The following is a 15,065-nucleotide window of genomic DNA, read 5'->3' on the forward strand; positions in this document are numbered from 1 at the left end:
GAGCGCGCAGCGGCCATCTTTACTGAGGGCAGAGGTTTACATACAGGACTTCGCTCGACTTACTGTGGGACCTGTGTGAGGAGAAAGACTAAATGTCCGCCTAGGTAAAGCTCTGTACAATAGTATTATTACTTGTATTACAATAAAGCTGCAAAACAAACTTTTCTAACGCGCAGTATTTTCTATCGGACAGTTATCTGTAGGAAGGACATGGCCATCCCCAGTCATTGTCCCACTGTGCCTCTATCCAGCGGCCACAACATCCCTATCCTTGGGCTGGGTGAGTCAAGTATGGCAGATACTTATGGTCTATGTACACTGGAATACAGTATGGAAGTATAGTACAGTATGGCAGATGAGTATCCTCTATATACACTAGTAATACAGTATTACAGATATGTATTCTCTGTATACACTGATAATACAGTGTGGTAGATGTGTATCCAATGTATACACTAGTAATACAGTATGGAAGATGAGTATCCTCTGTATACACTAGTAATACAGTATGACAGATATGTATTCTCTGTATACACTGATAATACAGTATGACAGATACCAGGATTGTGTGTCTGACACTGTGATCTGTAGTACGGGGGCACCACAAGGTCCAGTTCTTGCCCCATTTCTCTTCACACTGTACACTGCTGACTTTAGGCACAACTCATCCAGCTGTTACTTACAGAAGTACTCTGATGACTCTGCTATAGTCGGCCTTATCACTGATGGTGACGATAGGGAATAAAGAGACTTAAACCGGGATTTTGTTGAATGGTGCCAGCGGAACCACCTCAGGATTAATGCTGGGAAGACCGAGGAGATGGTGGTGGACTTTAGTAAACGGAGAGGTGCTCCGACCCCGGTGGATATCCAAGGGACATGTATTGAGATAGTCAGGACCTATAAGTATCTGGGTGTGCTCCTCAATAATAAACTAGACTGGGCTGATCACCTGGAGGCGCTGCACAGAAAGGGTCACAGCAGACTCTACCTGCTCAGGAGGCTGAGGGCCTTCGGAGTCCAGGGGACACTTCTTAGGGCCTTTTTCAACTCTGCGGTTGCTTCTGCCATCTTTTTCGGTGTGGCCTGCTGGGGGAGCAGTATATCAACCAGGGACAGAAATAGACTTGACAGGCTGATCAGGAGGGCCAGCTCTGTCCTGGGGAGCCCCTTGGACCCAGTACAGGTGGTGGGTGACAGAAGGATACTGTGCATGGTGAGCTCCATGCGGGAGAACAAATCCCACCCCATGTATGAGACCTTGATGGGACTTGGCAGCACTGTAAGTGACCGTCTGCTTCACCCCAAGTGTGAGAAGGAGCGCTATCGCAGGTCCTTCCTTCCAACCGCGACCAGGCTGTATAATCTACATCAGACCATGCGAAGATCACTCCGCACAGAAAACTTATGATTATGACGATGAAGTCTTCCTTCCTTCTTTCTTCTTCTGTTCCTTAGCTTCTATGGGCTCCTAGTATATCTTCTCGTCTCAGCATATGGGTGTCTACGTCTGTAATATATTACTGTGTATTATCCTGTATCTATATTACTATGCTGCTGTAACGTGCTGAAATTTCCCCACTGCAGGACTATTAAAGGATTATCTTATCTTATATGTATCCAATGTATATACTAGTAATACAGTATGGCAGATGTGTATCCTCTGTGTACACTGATAGTACAATATGGTAGATATGTATTCTCTGTATACACTGATAATACAGTATGGCAGATGTATATTTTCTCTATACACTAGTAATACACTATGACAGATGAGTATCCTCTATATACACTGATAATACAGTATGGAAGTATTATACTTAGCGCAAAGCAGGTATGTTGCTAGCCATAGATTTCCGTTCGGGGGAGGCCTGGACACCCTACACATATCTCATGGGATTCCCTAGTCTTGCTCTCTTGGGCCCTTAGAGGACCCTGCTACTAACACACTGTGTGTCCTCTCTTGCCTCTCACAGTTATGATAGACCACTGACACCTTTTGATAAGGCAAGTGCTGGGAATGGCGTGTGCCGACATGTTTTGTCGGAGTTGTATGAGCTCCTAATCTCACCTGCACATGACTACAAACCTATAAATGAGAAGAGGACCTTGGACTTTCTCTGCCTCCCAATTCAGTAGGAGCCTAGAATTCAGACACCAATGTTCCATGGCCAGCAAGGACCAGGAGGCGAGTTTTGACAGACTGGTAGCATATCTTTTCTAAATAACACAAGATGTTTCCCAATACTTCCCCTGCTGGAGATGTGGCTCTGAAGTTACATTGTTCCACATATTCTGGTCATGTCCCCTTTTGCAGTCCCACTGGTACAAAGTACACTCGGTACTCATGAGAGTCTTCCAAGTCTTTACCATGTCCCCAGCCTTTTTTATTCACACACATCTCAGATTTCACCTTGAGAACTTAGCACAGGTCCTCTTCCATAAATGCTGCTAGAACCTGCATCCAGCTCTGTGCAAGTCCCCAGCTCCCCCCGCACTGCTGCACTGGATACACCGAGTGTAAGACCTACAAAAGATGGAAGACCTCTTGGCAACTCTCCAGGAACACACTCTTTTGACTCTTGGCTCTTCCTTGTTCCCCTGGATCGTGTTTGGAGAGCTGTCAGGACTACCATTGTATCTTGTGTATCATTGAATTCAGTACAGTGTCAGTTTTGCAGGTATGTCCCCCGGTGTTAGAGATATTGTTGCCATTAGTTGACACCGGTTAGAGGACCCGGCCTCACAGCTCAGTATCATCACTAGCTGGTAAAGAACGCCAACCTAACGGTACACTTCTATAGACTTGAACTGTGAAAGGGGAGTCAGCCAAAGCGCTAATGGAAAAGGCCTGGCGTCATGTGCTGTATGTACGCGCTGCCTGACCGCTTTCCAGTAGAAGCCTCGCTGCACTAGTATTACGGGGAAGCACTAGGGCATATTATACTGTGCGGGGCCACTGTGGAGTATTATACTTAGGCGGGGCACTCGGGAGCATTTTATACAGTGTAGAGCCATTGTGGTGCATTATTTACCATGTGAAGCATTATACTGTGGGTGGACTGGGGAGCATTATACTATATGGGGAAACACTAGGGCACATTATACTGTGGGGCCATTGGGGAACATTATATACTGTGTTTGGGCTACCAAGGAGGAATTCCTGATGGCAGCCCTGAGCTGATCAGTGAGGGTACCAAGAGACAGACCCCGGCAATCTTGATATTGATTATTTATTGTAAGGGTAGCTCATCAAGTAGCGATGAAGAATGAAGTTGATCATAAGATATAAAGGAAAGACATTCTCAATCTCCATCACGATCTGCTCTGAATGAATAATACTATGGGAAAGAAAAACTGCAGCTCAGGCTAAACCTGAATTGGGTGGAGTTTCTCTTTAATGAATAGTATAATTGTCATTTTCTGCTTCCTATTAGCATCCAGTGTGTTTGTGTAGTCAGTGGTAGTAATGTTAGGGTTTGCTGGTGCATCGTACACTGCTTAAGGGAGAGGTCTTATTTAATCATTGCAGAGGAAGCCCTTTATCTGTATGGGTGTGGGGGGGAGAATCCGCTCTTCCTGAAACTTGTCACATTTTTACCAACATCAAACAATGTTTAGAAGGAAACATTAGTGATGGCAGGACCGCAGCCCTTCCGTGCATGCTGCCGCTGGTACTATTATCTGAATATGAGAAACTACAGAAGACTCCATGCACACAACCTGCACCGTCACTGTATTTCACAGCTACCACACTGACCATTACATACCCACGGGACGTAAATGCCGTGATTTGCCTGCAGCGGAGACGCTGCAGGAAACATCGCGGTGTTTTACAGTGGAAGCAAAGGGGATGGGATTCGTGCGAATCCCACGCCCACTTTGCAGAAAAAAACGCAGTGCGGACACCGTTGCGGTTTTGAAAATCGTAGCATGTCAATTATATCTACGGAAACGCCAGTGGCATTCCCATAAATATAATTGTAACAGAAAGTCCGCGGAGGAAAACTCAGTAAACTTTCTGTTGAAAGTGCTGCGGAAAGAACTGCAGTGCGTTCACGCCGCGGTTCTTTCTGCAGCGCTTTAGCGCTGCGATTACGGCCCGTGGGGCCTTAGCCTTATAGTCTAATGGTCCCATACACATGTATATTATCATGGGTCCTTGTATGGTACCGTGAGATACATTAAAACTCAGGGCATATCTCAAAGGGGTTGTCCTATGAAAAGCATCCTATGTATACTGCTGGAAGCATAAACCCCAACAGGTATGACCTGAATCCAATAATGGCAACTAACTCCATGCAGGTGAATAAGAAGAGTGGTGGTTGTGCCCTCTAGAAGAGCGGTGTGGTGGTCACCACTAGAAGAGCGGTGTGGTGGTCACCTCTAGTAAAGCAGTGTGGTGGTCAGCTCTAGAAGAGCGGTGTGGTGGTCAGCTCTTTGTATGTGATGTTGTTATTTGCTAATGCAACAAATGAACAGGCTGAAAAAAAAACCTAAAAAAGAAAACAAATGTAATTAATTTAGTTGCCCGTTATTGCTACAATCTGTAATATTCACTAATATTGGCACACTTATCACGCTTCCACGCTTTTTTAAAGGGGCTCTATCAGCAAAATCATGCTGCTAGAGCCCCACATACGCGTGCATAGCCTTTAAAAAGGCTATTCAGGCACCGTAAATGTTATATTAAACTACCCCCCCCCGTTTTAAAATAAAACCCTAAAAAGAATGTGATCTACTTACCGAACGTGCACGGGGGGGGCGGGCATTCAGGGTGTGTCTTCATCTTCATCTATGCCTCTTCTTCCTCCGATGTCCTCCTCCGGCGCTCGCAAACGGACATTGATTAAAAAAAATGACCTGGGCGCATGTGCAGTAGCCGTAGTAGAAGCCACTGCACATGCGCCCAGGTCATTTTGTTTTTATCAATGTCCGTTCGCGAGCACCGGAGGAGGACGGGACCTGAGGACATTGCAGGAAGAGGAGGCGTGGATGAAGAAGACGTTCGGTAAGTAGATCACATTCTTTTTTAGGGTATTATTTTAAAACTGGGGGGTAGTTTAATATAACATTTACGGTGCCTGAATATCCTTTTTAAAGACTATTCACGCATATGTGGGGCTCGATCAGCATGATTTTGCTGATAGAGCCCCTTTAATTCATTTTTTGAGTTTTGCGTTTGCTTCACAATATCAGTATCTGTATATTCTATGTGTCCATTGAAAGAACCAACTTCTGGCTCCCCTTGAATCCTGATACGTACGGGGTTTTCTGTCTGCGTTAAGTGTTTGCACTGTTGGATGTTCTATAGGGAATGCTCCACTCTGGGGTATCAATAGCTATAGCACCGAAAGGATATAAGCAATAAGGGGGCTGGGTAGAAAGGAAGGGGCCTTTGAAGTCGATGAGGGACTCTCTTTGTGAGTACATATAACCCTTTCACACTCAGCCTGGCATATTATACTTCCTAAAATGAGTTCAGTGACCCTAGAAATCGCAATTGATTTGTGTCAGGGAGCCCCCCCTAGCCCCTCGGTTGCCCTGGATTTCAATGGAAGAAAGCCGTCTCTTTTCACCCGTTTCCAAGGAGACCTCTGGGATCCGCGCATCTGAGAACAATTTGGCTGAGGTGAAGGCTAGTCTGAAAATTGGTGGGAATGGAAGGAAGAAAGACAACCTCTTACATTCCCTCTGGAAAGCATTAAAGAAGGGTTTATGGCTTGGTGCTGTGTGCGAAACCTTCTAAGTGTTCTGCTGTCACATCTCAGAATTCTCTACATTTACTTAGATTGCAGCTTTCTGCCTTCATCATGCCAGTAGATCACTGAAAGTAAAGTACATTAGAAATATGAAATATACATGTATAATAGAGACAAAGAAAATAATGATTATGTAAATCCAATAAATGAAGATACTTTTAAGACAACTGCTTTACATACACCTTGAATGTAGATGAAGGGAAAGGATTGGGTGCACTTGCATGCCCGATGTAAAAGTCATTACCAAGGAGTTATTAAAAGTCATTAAAGGGGTTGTCCCTGGTCATGTGATATACAGGCCATGGTCATGTGATATACAGGCCATGGTCATGTGATATACAGGCCATGGTCATGTGATATACAGGCCATGGTCATGTGATATACAGGCCATGGTCATGTGATATACAGGCCATGGTCATGTGATATACAGCCCATGGTCATGTGATATACAGGCCATGGTCATGTGATACACAGGCCATGGTCATATGATGGACACACAGGTGCACAGCTCGTTACCAGGCAGATGTCTGATTACTGTGCTGTGACTGTAACAAGCACTGCACCTGTGTGTCCATCACATGACCATGGACTGTACAACACATGACCATGGACTGTATATGACATGACTTTGGGCTGTATATCACATGACCATAGACTGTATATCACATGACCATGGACTGTATATGACATGACTTTGGGCTGTATATCACGTGACCATGGACTGTATATCACATGACCATGGACTGTATATGACATGACCATGGACTGTATATCACATGACCATGGACTGTATATCACAGGGCTATGAACTGTATATCACATGACCATGGACTGTATATCACATGACCATAGACAGTATATCACATGGCCATGAACACTATATCACATGACCATGAACAGTATATCACATGACCATGGACAGTATCACATGACCATGGACTGTATATCATATGACCCTGGACTGATTTTTATGCACTTGGGGTAAGCAGAATGAATGACAGTAGAGATGTAGAAACAGAAAACTGTACAATTGAAATCTGTATAACTTTTCTTTATACAAACAATAACATTGGCCCTTAAAGGGAGTCTGTCAGCTCCAAAATGTCTCCCAGAAGCGATGCGTAGGGCCATACCTTTTTGGCCAGAAAGTGATGAAGCAATGCAGAGAGAAACATCTTTTATGGGTATTTCCCTTTCAGCCTAGATCGATATTTTCATCCTCTGCTTGGTACTGTTTTCTTTCTCAGACACAATAAAAGGTTACCGCCCACTTGGAGAATAAGAGCTAATCTACAAAACAAATTTAAAACAAAAAATGATCCAGGGCTCTGTGGCAATGAAATGATTTATGACATTTCCAATCTTGTACTTGGTGACCGGTGCCATTACTGAGAACAATTCCTTCCCTTGCACAGGTTCACTACATTTGGTCTGTATTACATTATTATGCCCACTGACCCACGACTGGGGTTCATGTTATATTCAGAGGATGATTTATTTTTTGTATACTGACTACTTTTTATCCTTTTTGCCAAATGGTGAACTATATACCGTAAGTGCTGAGTGAGCCTGCTGCTGAATCAGGGGTAATGCTCGTTGCTTGACAAGGTGACATTGAGATGGAGGTTTTCTTACCCTGAGTGTTCTGCCAGAGTCATTAGCGCACAAGAAGGGTTTGTGCCCATTGGCAGAGTCTCTGAATGCTTTTCATTCATCCTTCTCGGGGTATTATACAGCCAGTCCCTGAGAAGCCGCAGCTCTTGTATCCGACCAAGCTGAGCCCAACTCTCGCTGCTGAGAACCTGTCTCTAAGAATAGACGTGGTACAATTACATAATTCCCTTTTGTACTGTCCGGCCTTTTGCTGGCAGAGGAAATGCCTCACTGGCTTTGTGTGCTCCATATGTTCGCGGTTTCTTTGATACACGTGCAAGTTTCACATTTACAATACCATACACATATTGGCAGATAGTGACACTGGCAGTTGTTCGGTGGGTTCTTCAGACTCCGAAGAAGTTCTTTTGCCGTGACTAACAATATAGCGCCTCTCCATGGTCAGCAAGTATTTTTTTTTTTTTTTTAGTGCGTACAATGTAAAGTAAATGAAGCAATACTCGTCTCATTGATTACCTCCAGATTCCCCCACCAAACTCTTATTTCCTGATCCCCGACACATCGATCAGCCAATGACTGGCAACAGCAAAGACTGACGTCAGCCAGTGATTGGCCGGGGACTATGTTTTGGGACTAGCATGTAGAGGTTAATGTGGACTTGGGAATCAAGAACCCATTGTAAACCAATTCTTCATGTTGGACAGCCCTTTTAGTAAGATGGATGTACTTGAGTTATGTAACATACCAGAGTTATTATTTCATTGTAGACCCTCACATGCAAATGTAATGGATATTGTTCTCTATATAGAACATAAAGAATAGCAAAATGGCTTCATATGTTGCTGCTGTACTGGAGAAGTTACCAAAATAATGCCCACTTTAACATTGCTTGGTGCTCTGCAGTTACCAGCTACAGACGCCCAGCTATGATCACCTTCTACTTGCACTCAGCAATTACTGCTGGTAATACTGGAGCTCTCTGCTCCATTTTACCTGGATTTAGACAAGACATCAGGGAGAGTTCTCAGTATTAACAGTATTGTAGCCAATTAAATACCCAACTCCACCAGTTGGGGTTCTTGGAGTTTTGCTCAAATTTTTTCTCTAGCCCTCACCATTTCCAAGCAACAAGCGCAGGTAGTTTTGATGCTTCATGTACTATTTAAAGGGATTCTATCATTAAAATCAATTTTTTTGTCGATCACACTTTGGAATAGCTGTGTAAGCGGCTATTTTCTTGTGGCCGGTGGGCATGCGCAGTCGGCTGTACCCGAGGCCTAGGAGTTTGAACCCAGCTCCGGAAGAAGACATGCAGAGAGGCTGTTCCTGAAGAAGATGGAGGCGGTGCTGGAGATTCCTCTCGCAGCATTGGTGACCCCAGTGCTGTTTGAGTTCTGGGGAAAGCCCCCAGTGCTGCAAGAGAACTCATTTGCATACAGACGAAAACCGGGATTTGTACCAAACGGCAGCGCGGAGAAGACATCTAAAGGTTGGAGAAGAATAGCCTTTCTTAAGGCTATTCCTAAGTGTGATCGACAAAAAAATTTGATTTTAATGATAGAATCCCTTTAAGCTCTGTAATGTCAGAAGGGAGGTGTCAGGCAGGGGGTGATTCAGAGCTCCAATCAGAGGCAGCCGGTGTCAGAGCTCAGAATCACACCCCTTGTCTGCTCCTGCCTGACACCGCCCTCCTGACAGTACAGAGACTAAATAGAATATCCAGCAACAAAACTAACTGCGTCGATTGCTTGGGAATGGTTCGGGCTAGAGAATTAGGGGAGCAATAGGTATAAATTCATACACAGATTTGGGATTGATGAAGGTGATGAAAGGTCCTCTTCAAAAGGACTTTTCATATCCTTTTAAAAATGCGATTTTATATACCACTAGAAAGCTGACAGTGTACTGAATTCAATGGCTGTAGTTAGGGGCTGATTATCTAGAAGAAAGATTAAAGCCGCAGCAGGAAAAGAAGCCCTCTATAGCCCTTGTCAGCTAATTTTCATAAGAATAAAATGCTGATTTTCATGAAAATGTTAGCTGCAATGCAAAATAAGATAGTGATCTTTGGAAAGTATAGAAGCAGCCCTACAAGGTACTGTCATTAGTTTGATACCAATTTTCCTGCTGAAAGACTCGCTTTAAAGGGGCTCTATCATTGGGAAAATTCATTTTTAACTAAGCACATCCTTGCATAGCCTTTAGAAAGGCTATTTTACACCTACCTTTTGTATGTAAATCGCCTCAGTAGTTTTTGAATGAGCCCGTTTTTATTCATATTCTAATTAGCTTTCAGCCAGCACAGGAAGTTCCCAGCAGCACTCGTCCCTGCTATTCTCTCCTATGTGTGTGTGCGAGCAGGGAGATGAGTCTTATTCTTGAAGTCATTAAAAAAAAAAAAAAAAAAGTTTCTGTCCTGTTCTAGTTCTGCATCTTTCTTTCTCATAGGGATGTCTCATCATGGAGGATATTCCCACGATGCACTGCTTTATTCTCTGAGGTCTTGTGGTATTCGGCACATTGATACAGCTAAACGATATGGCAATGAAGAATTGGTGGGTAAAGCCATATCGGAAAGTGGAGTGAAGAGAGAAGAACTTTGGATCACAACTAAACTGTGGCCAGGTGACTACGGATATGAAAAAGCCACACAAGCTTGTCTAGAGTCCTGCAAGCGGCTTGGAGTAGAATATCTAGGTATGGTATTATTTTGTGATATAAATAATATAGTAAATCAGTCATACAGCTTGTAATAACACTTGATATGCTTAAGATTTGTATTCATAGCCATATTCTGCAGCTGCTCTCTTAAAGAGGACCTTTCACCACTTTCAACAAGTCCAGTTCTTTGTATCATTTAATAGCTGCTGCTCTAGTATTTCTGGCTCACTTTGAATTTTCTGTCTAGCCCCCACCATTCCAGAGCAATCAATGCAGTTAGTTTTGGTCCCTGATATACTATTTAGGTTCTGCACTGTCAGGAGGGCGGTGTCAGGCAGGAGCCAACAAGGGGCATGATTCTGAGCTCTGACACTGGCTGCCTCTGATTGTAGCTCTGAATCACACCCCCTGCCTGACACCGCCCTTTTGACATTACAGAGCTGAAATAGTTCATCCGACATCAACACTAACTGTGCTTGTCGGTGTTGAAAAGTTGCTTTTCTTGTGTTGCAGTTTTTGATGTTGGTTTTTTTTTTTTCCAGCCAAATCCAAGAATGGCTTCAACAGGAATGGGTCATATATAGGAAGATCTTATACTTCCACCTTCTGTTAAATTTTCTTTTGGCTTTGGCTCCAAAAACAAAAGCATAGCAAAATCTGCAGAAATTTTTTTTTTTCCCACAACGTAGTGTCTCATTCAGAGACTGCTTTGGCTCAATCCTTTCTCTTCCACAGAGACATTGGTATCCTTATGGATCCAGTTGAATCTTTTTTACACCTAGTTGCCTAATTCAGTAGATAACTGCTGATCTATGGATCTAAAGACAGATCACTAAGATCCAGGCGATGATGCTGAGCGGTGAGGAACACCCCCCCCACCCAGTACTTGTCTATGGACGAGTACTATCAGGAGGGGAGGTGGACGTTCCTCACTGCTCTCACAGTACAGTGCTATAGACGCTACTGTGAGGAAGGGCGTTCCTGACTAACTGTCAGAAACACCCTTCTGACAGTGAAGAGCTACGGTACCGGCACTGATAGCTCTTCAGCGGGGGCACAGAACGGGAAATCCGATAGTGCGCCGAATTGAGCGCACTGTCGGCTTTCTAGTGGTGTATTACACCGCATGTGCCCCAGGAGGTGAAAGGTCCTTTTTAAATATGTAAATTGCAAATTTCTGTCTGAAGATGAAGAGATATTTTTCCATTTATCACAGCCATGTAAGGAGCATTGTAAGTGTTTCAGAAGGCTGAAGTGTTCTGCTTAAAATACATCCTATGCACCTGGGACCACAACTGTTTTTCGGAGTTTCCAAAGAAAAGGCCTATAAAAATCCACTTCCAAACAGGAATCTTACAAAAAAGGCCAAATAATTACAATGTAGACCTGCAAATCCTAAAATAGCCAGGACATTATGTAATTATAGTGGACCTTTCATCTCGCTCTCTGGGGAGGAAGCTGGTGTATTCGAGCAGCTTGAATTTAGCTGTCCAAAGGAGTTAAATCTGGGGAGCGCTGGACTGCAAACTTCTTTCTAACTCTGTAAAGATCTGAAAATGTCAGAATCTGCTGCGTACTTTCTACTATAGGGTATTCTGTCCTGGCAAAGCATTAAATAGCATATTCACTTAACATAATAAAAGACAGTGAAGTAACATCCTCTTCTATAGAGTCCTTAAATCGTTTTTGGGCAAGTTGAGTGGCAACCTGTATGGCCTCTCTTGTGGTGCCTTAAAGAGGACATTTCGCCACTTCCGCCTATCCAAGTTCTCAGCATTTGTTAGCATTTTTTCTCTATCCCCCACCATTCCCAAACATAAGTGCAGGTGGTTTTTGTGCCTGATTTATTTAAGGAAGTCTTTCAGCAGGAAAATTGGTATCAAGCTAGTAACAGTACCTTGTAGGGCTGCTTCTATACTTTCCAAAGATTGGATTGCAGCTCCATTTTCATGAAGATTTGCATTTTATTCTTATGTAAATTAGTTGAAAGGGATCTTTTCCTGCTGGGGTTTCAATCCTTGGTCTAGGTAACCAGCCCCTAACTTCAATCCAGTTCTGACCAACATTGCTGACATCTTCCACTTTGTCTGCTGTTAGGGGCAGTCATGTAGAGCTGAGAGCAAAACCAAGGCAGGAGAAGGAACGTTCCTTAAACCATTGACACTCAGTATTCAGTAGCTCCATGGAGTGCTCCTCTCTGTATGGGGGGTGGTGGTCCAAACTTGCTGACACTACTTTTTTGCTTAGATTCCCTCTCTGAAAAGACTGATGTATCATTTTATAAGAATAGATACAGTATACCATAATTTAATCACTTATACCATTTTATTTCTAGACTTGGGTATAGTCATACCCCCTTCATGTATGACTGCATACAAAGGTAGCTGCAGGGCTGTTTTAACACATTGGTAGGCCTAGTGCAAATGTTTGCTTAGTAGGTCCCCCATCACCACCACTGAGACATACCTAATGCCCCCGCAGTGACTCCCGCATATTATAATGCCTCCTTAGTGACCCTTAGATACCCTATATTCAGCCAGGCTGAATTCCACATGGGGGGAAAAAACCCAGTCCTCAAGCTCAGGGAAGGGGCAGACAGACAACCAAAACACCCCCTCCCCTTCCCCAGCAACTACTGCACCCAAAAACTTCAACCATTTTAGTTTTTGAAATTTTCCAGTAGCTGCTGCATCCCCCCCCCCCCCAGGCTTATACTCGAGTCTTTTTGTGGTGATATTAGCGGCCTCGGCTTATATTCGGGTCGGCTTATACTCGAGTATATACGGTAAGCAAAATAAAAATAAAATATTTGACGTGGTAACAGAGGCCGGTAGAATCTTAGATGTAGCTTTTGTATCTTTTGTAATTTCTATGAACTTTGTATGGTAAGACTTTGTGGTGTATTTGCTATGACATCCACTCCTGGGAAGATTGTCAACTGTCTTAAGTATTTTACACTCATGAATAATTTTTGTTAGTGTAGAATGATAAACTTCAAATTGTTTGGAAATGGCCTTTTAACCTTTCCCAGATTGAAGGACAGCAACAATTGCTTCTGTAAGATCTTTGCTAATCGTTCTCCTTGGCGTTGTGAATCTTTGCTCCAGACCAGCAAAGTGCCAAAATGTGATGACAGATGAATGAAGGACATTTTATTTGCAGCACCTTGCTTTCTTAGGGCTAGTTCATATGTGGGGCGCCCGCGCGGGTTTTGACACAGAGAGAGACGCGGCTCGCCGCGTCTCTCTCTGTTCAAAACCCGCCTGCCGCGACCATCGCGGTCGCGGCTTTCCCCTCCCGACATAGGAGGGTGCTGCCGCTAGGCGGAAGCCACAGCCCAGCGCGCCGCGGCTTTTGCCTGAAGAAAGGACATGTTGCTTCTTTTCTCCGCTAGCAGCAGCCCGCCGCTAGTGGAAAAAAGAAGCCCGGCGGTTTGCATAGACCACCATTGTAAAGGGGCGGATTTAGAGCCGAAATCCGCTGTCAAAATCCTCCCCTTTGTTCACGTGTGAACGAGCCCTTAATGTCTATGGAATTAGTATGGGTACTGCCACACAACCTGTGTGACTGTACCTGTGGACATAGCCACATGCAGTCCTTGGGTCGTCAGTGCTTTCAGTTCTCTGTAAGTGAAACACTGATTGATGTTAAGTATAATTGATGACTGGCAGTTTTTTCCTTACTTTGTAAGTAGTGTAATTTGTCATTTGTTGTTGTTTGTCTGAGGTTGTTTTTAACGGATTTTAAGACCTTCTAAGGACCAGATGTTTTCTTATGTCTTGTTTGGGGGAGTTAGTCGGTAGCAGCAATGGTGCAGACCTAACCAGTCAGAGACAGGGACAGAAAATCTGGTGCAAAGCGGTTTATTTAGAAAAACAGCAAAATAAAAAAGCCTTTACTTCAAGGCACAAAATGAGCAAAATAAAATACAGCTTTAACTTCAGGCAAAAGTATGCCAAACAAAAACCCTGCTCGTCTGAGCACTAGCTAAACAATAAGGTTCTAACTGTACATGTGGCTTACTACCAACCACATGAGTAAACAGCAGTAGCGCAATATAGTCTCACCAGGTTCTTAGTATTTCAGAACAGACCCAGGTGCCTCCTCTTGCTCCCAGGATCTGCCATGAAGTGTGGACTCGGCAAAAATTTATGGCCCAGTAACAAGCCCAGGACCCGTACCTGGGGATGAAACCTATTCCACATCCACACTGGACCACAGATCAGAAACCTGGGGGATATGTACCAGGACTCCAACACTCTGCCTGTCACCTTCTCATACCTGATACATGAAACCATAGAGTTCACAGAGGGTGTACTTTATTTTTCTCATGATCTGCCAGAATCAGCATCTTCTAAAAGCTGCTGGGTCCTACCCTGGGACCAAGATCAGCTCTATAAACTGTACAGTAGCGTGCAGGAGGCTGTATTACTCCTGCAACTGGGGCTAAATGTACCAGCCCCAGTTGCAGGGAAAATCAGTCTCTAATACAAAAAAAAGTGATCAGATGTCCCCAAAGGTCTCTTATGACCTTATGGGGACACAATCTGAAAAAAAAAAAAATTAAAAAAAAGGAAGACCTCCAGTAGGGAAACGTCACAGCACCCCCACCTCATTGTCTACTGTACTTTACTTATTTTTTTTATGTATGCTCAGTTTTTCCTGTACTGCAGCTTACTTTTGGCTTCTAAGAAAGGTTTTTATTTTTCCCTGCTTTTTTTTTTTCTCCCTTTGTCTGTGTTTTGCTGTCAGTCACATGATGCTTCAGCATAGCATCATATGGGCAGATAGTGTCACTACCATTTCTGCATGCTGGGGGTACACTATGATAACCTTTTTACCTAGGTTCTCCTAAGTAGGCTAAAATGCTATATGTGAACAGTGAGGAGCTGTGATCTCCTCCATTATAACTATGCGACAGGATCTGTCTAATCATCAGCAGTAACTGTCATAGGAGTGGAAAATGTGTAAGATATAATCCATGCAATTTTATCATACAGAACCTGCCTGTTAAAGCTTTATGGCGTA

General features: G+C 43.7%; 1 protein-coding gene across 3 annotated transcripts in view; it reads left to right on the plus strand.

The window, feature by feature from the left end:
* Positions 1-26: 26 nt before the first annotated feature.
* Positions 27-15,065, plus strand: part of LOC142218789 (glyoxal reductase-like) — a 98,592-nt gene continuing 83,553 nt past the window's right edge. For 2 of the 3 annotated variants that reach the window (XM_075287717.1, XM_075287716.1), the window contains exons 1-3: positions 27-104; positions 194-280; positions 9,825-10,073. In XM_075287717.1, coding sequence (XP_075143818.1) covers positions 211-280; positions 9,825-10,073 — 319 coding nt within the window. In that variant the 5' untranslated portion in view covers positions 27-104; positions 194-210. The remainder of the gene's footprint in view (positions 105-193; positions 281-9,824; positions 10,074-15,065) is intronic. The other variant, XM_075287718.1, reaches the window with a different exon arrangement.

Source organism: Leptodactylus fuscus, chromosome 9, assembly GCF_031893055.1.
Source record: "Leptodactylus fuscus isolate aLepFus1 chromosome 9, aLepFus1.hap2, whole genome shotgun sequence".
Classification (NCBI taxonomy): Eukaryota; Metazoa; Chordata; class Amphibia; order Anura; family Leptodactylidae; genus Leptodactylus; species Leptodactylus fuscus.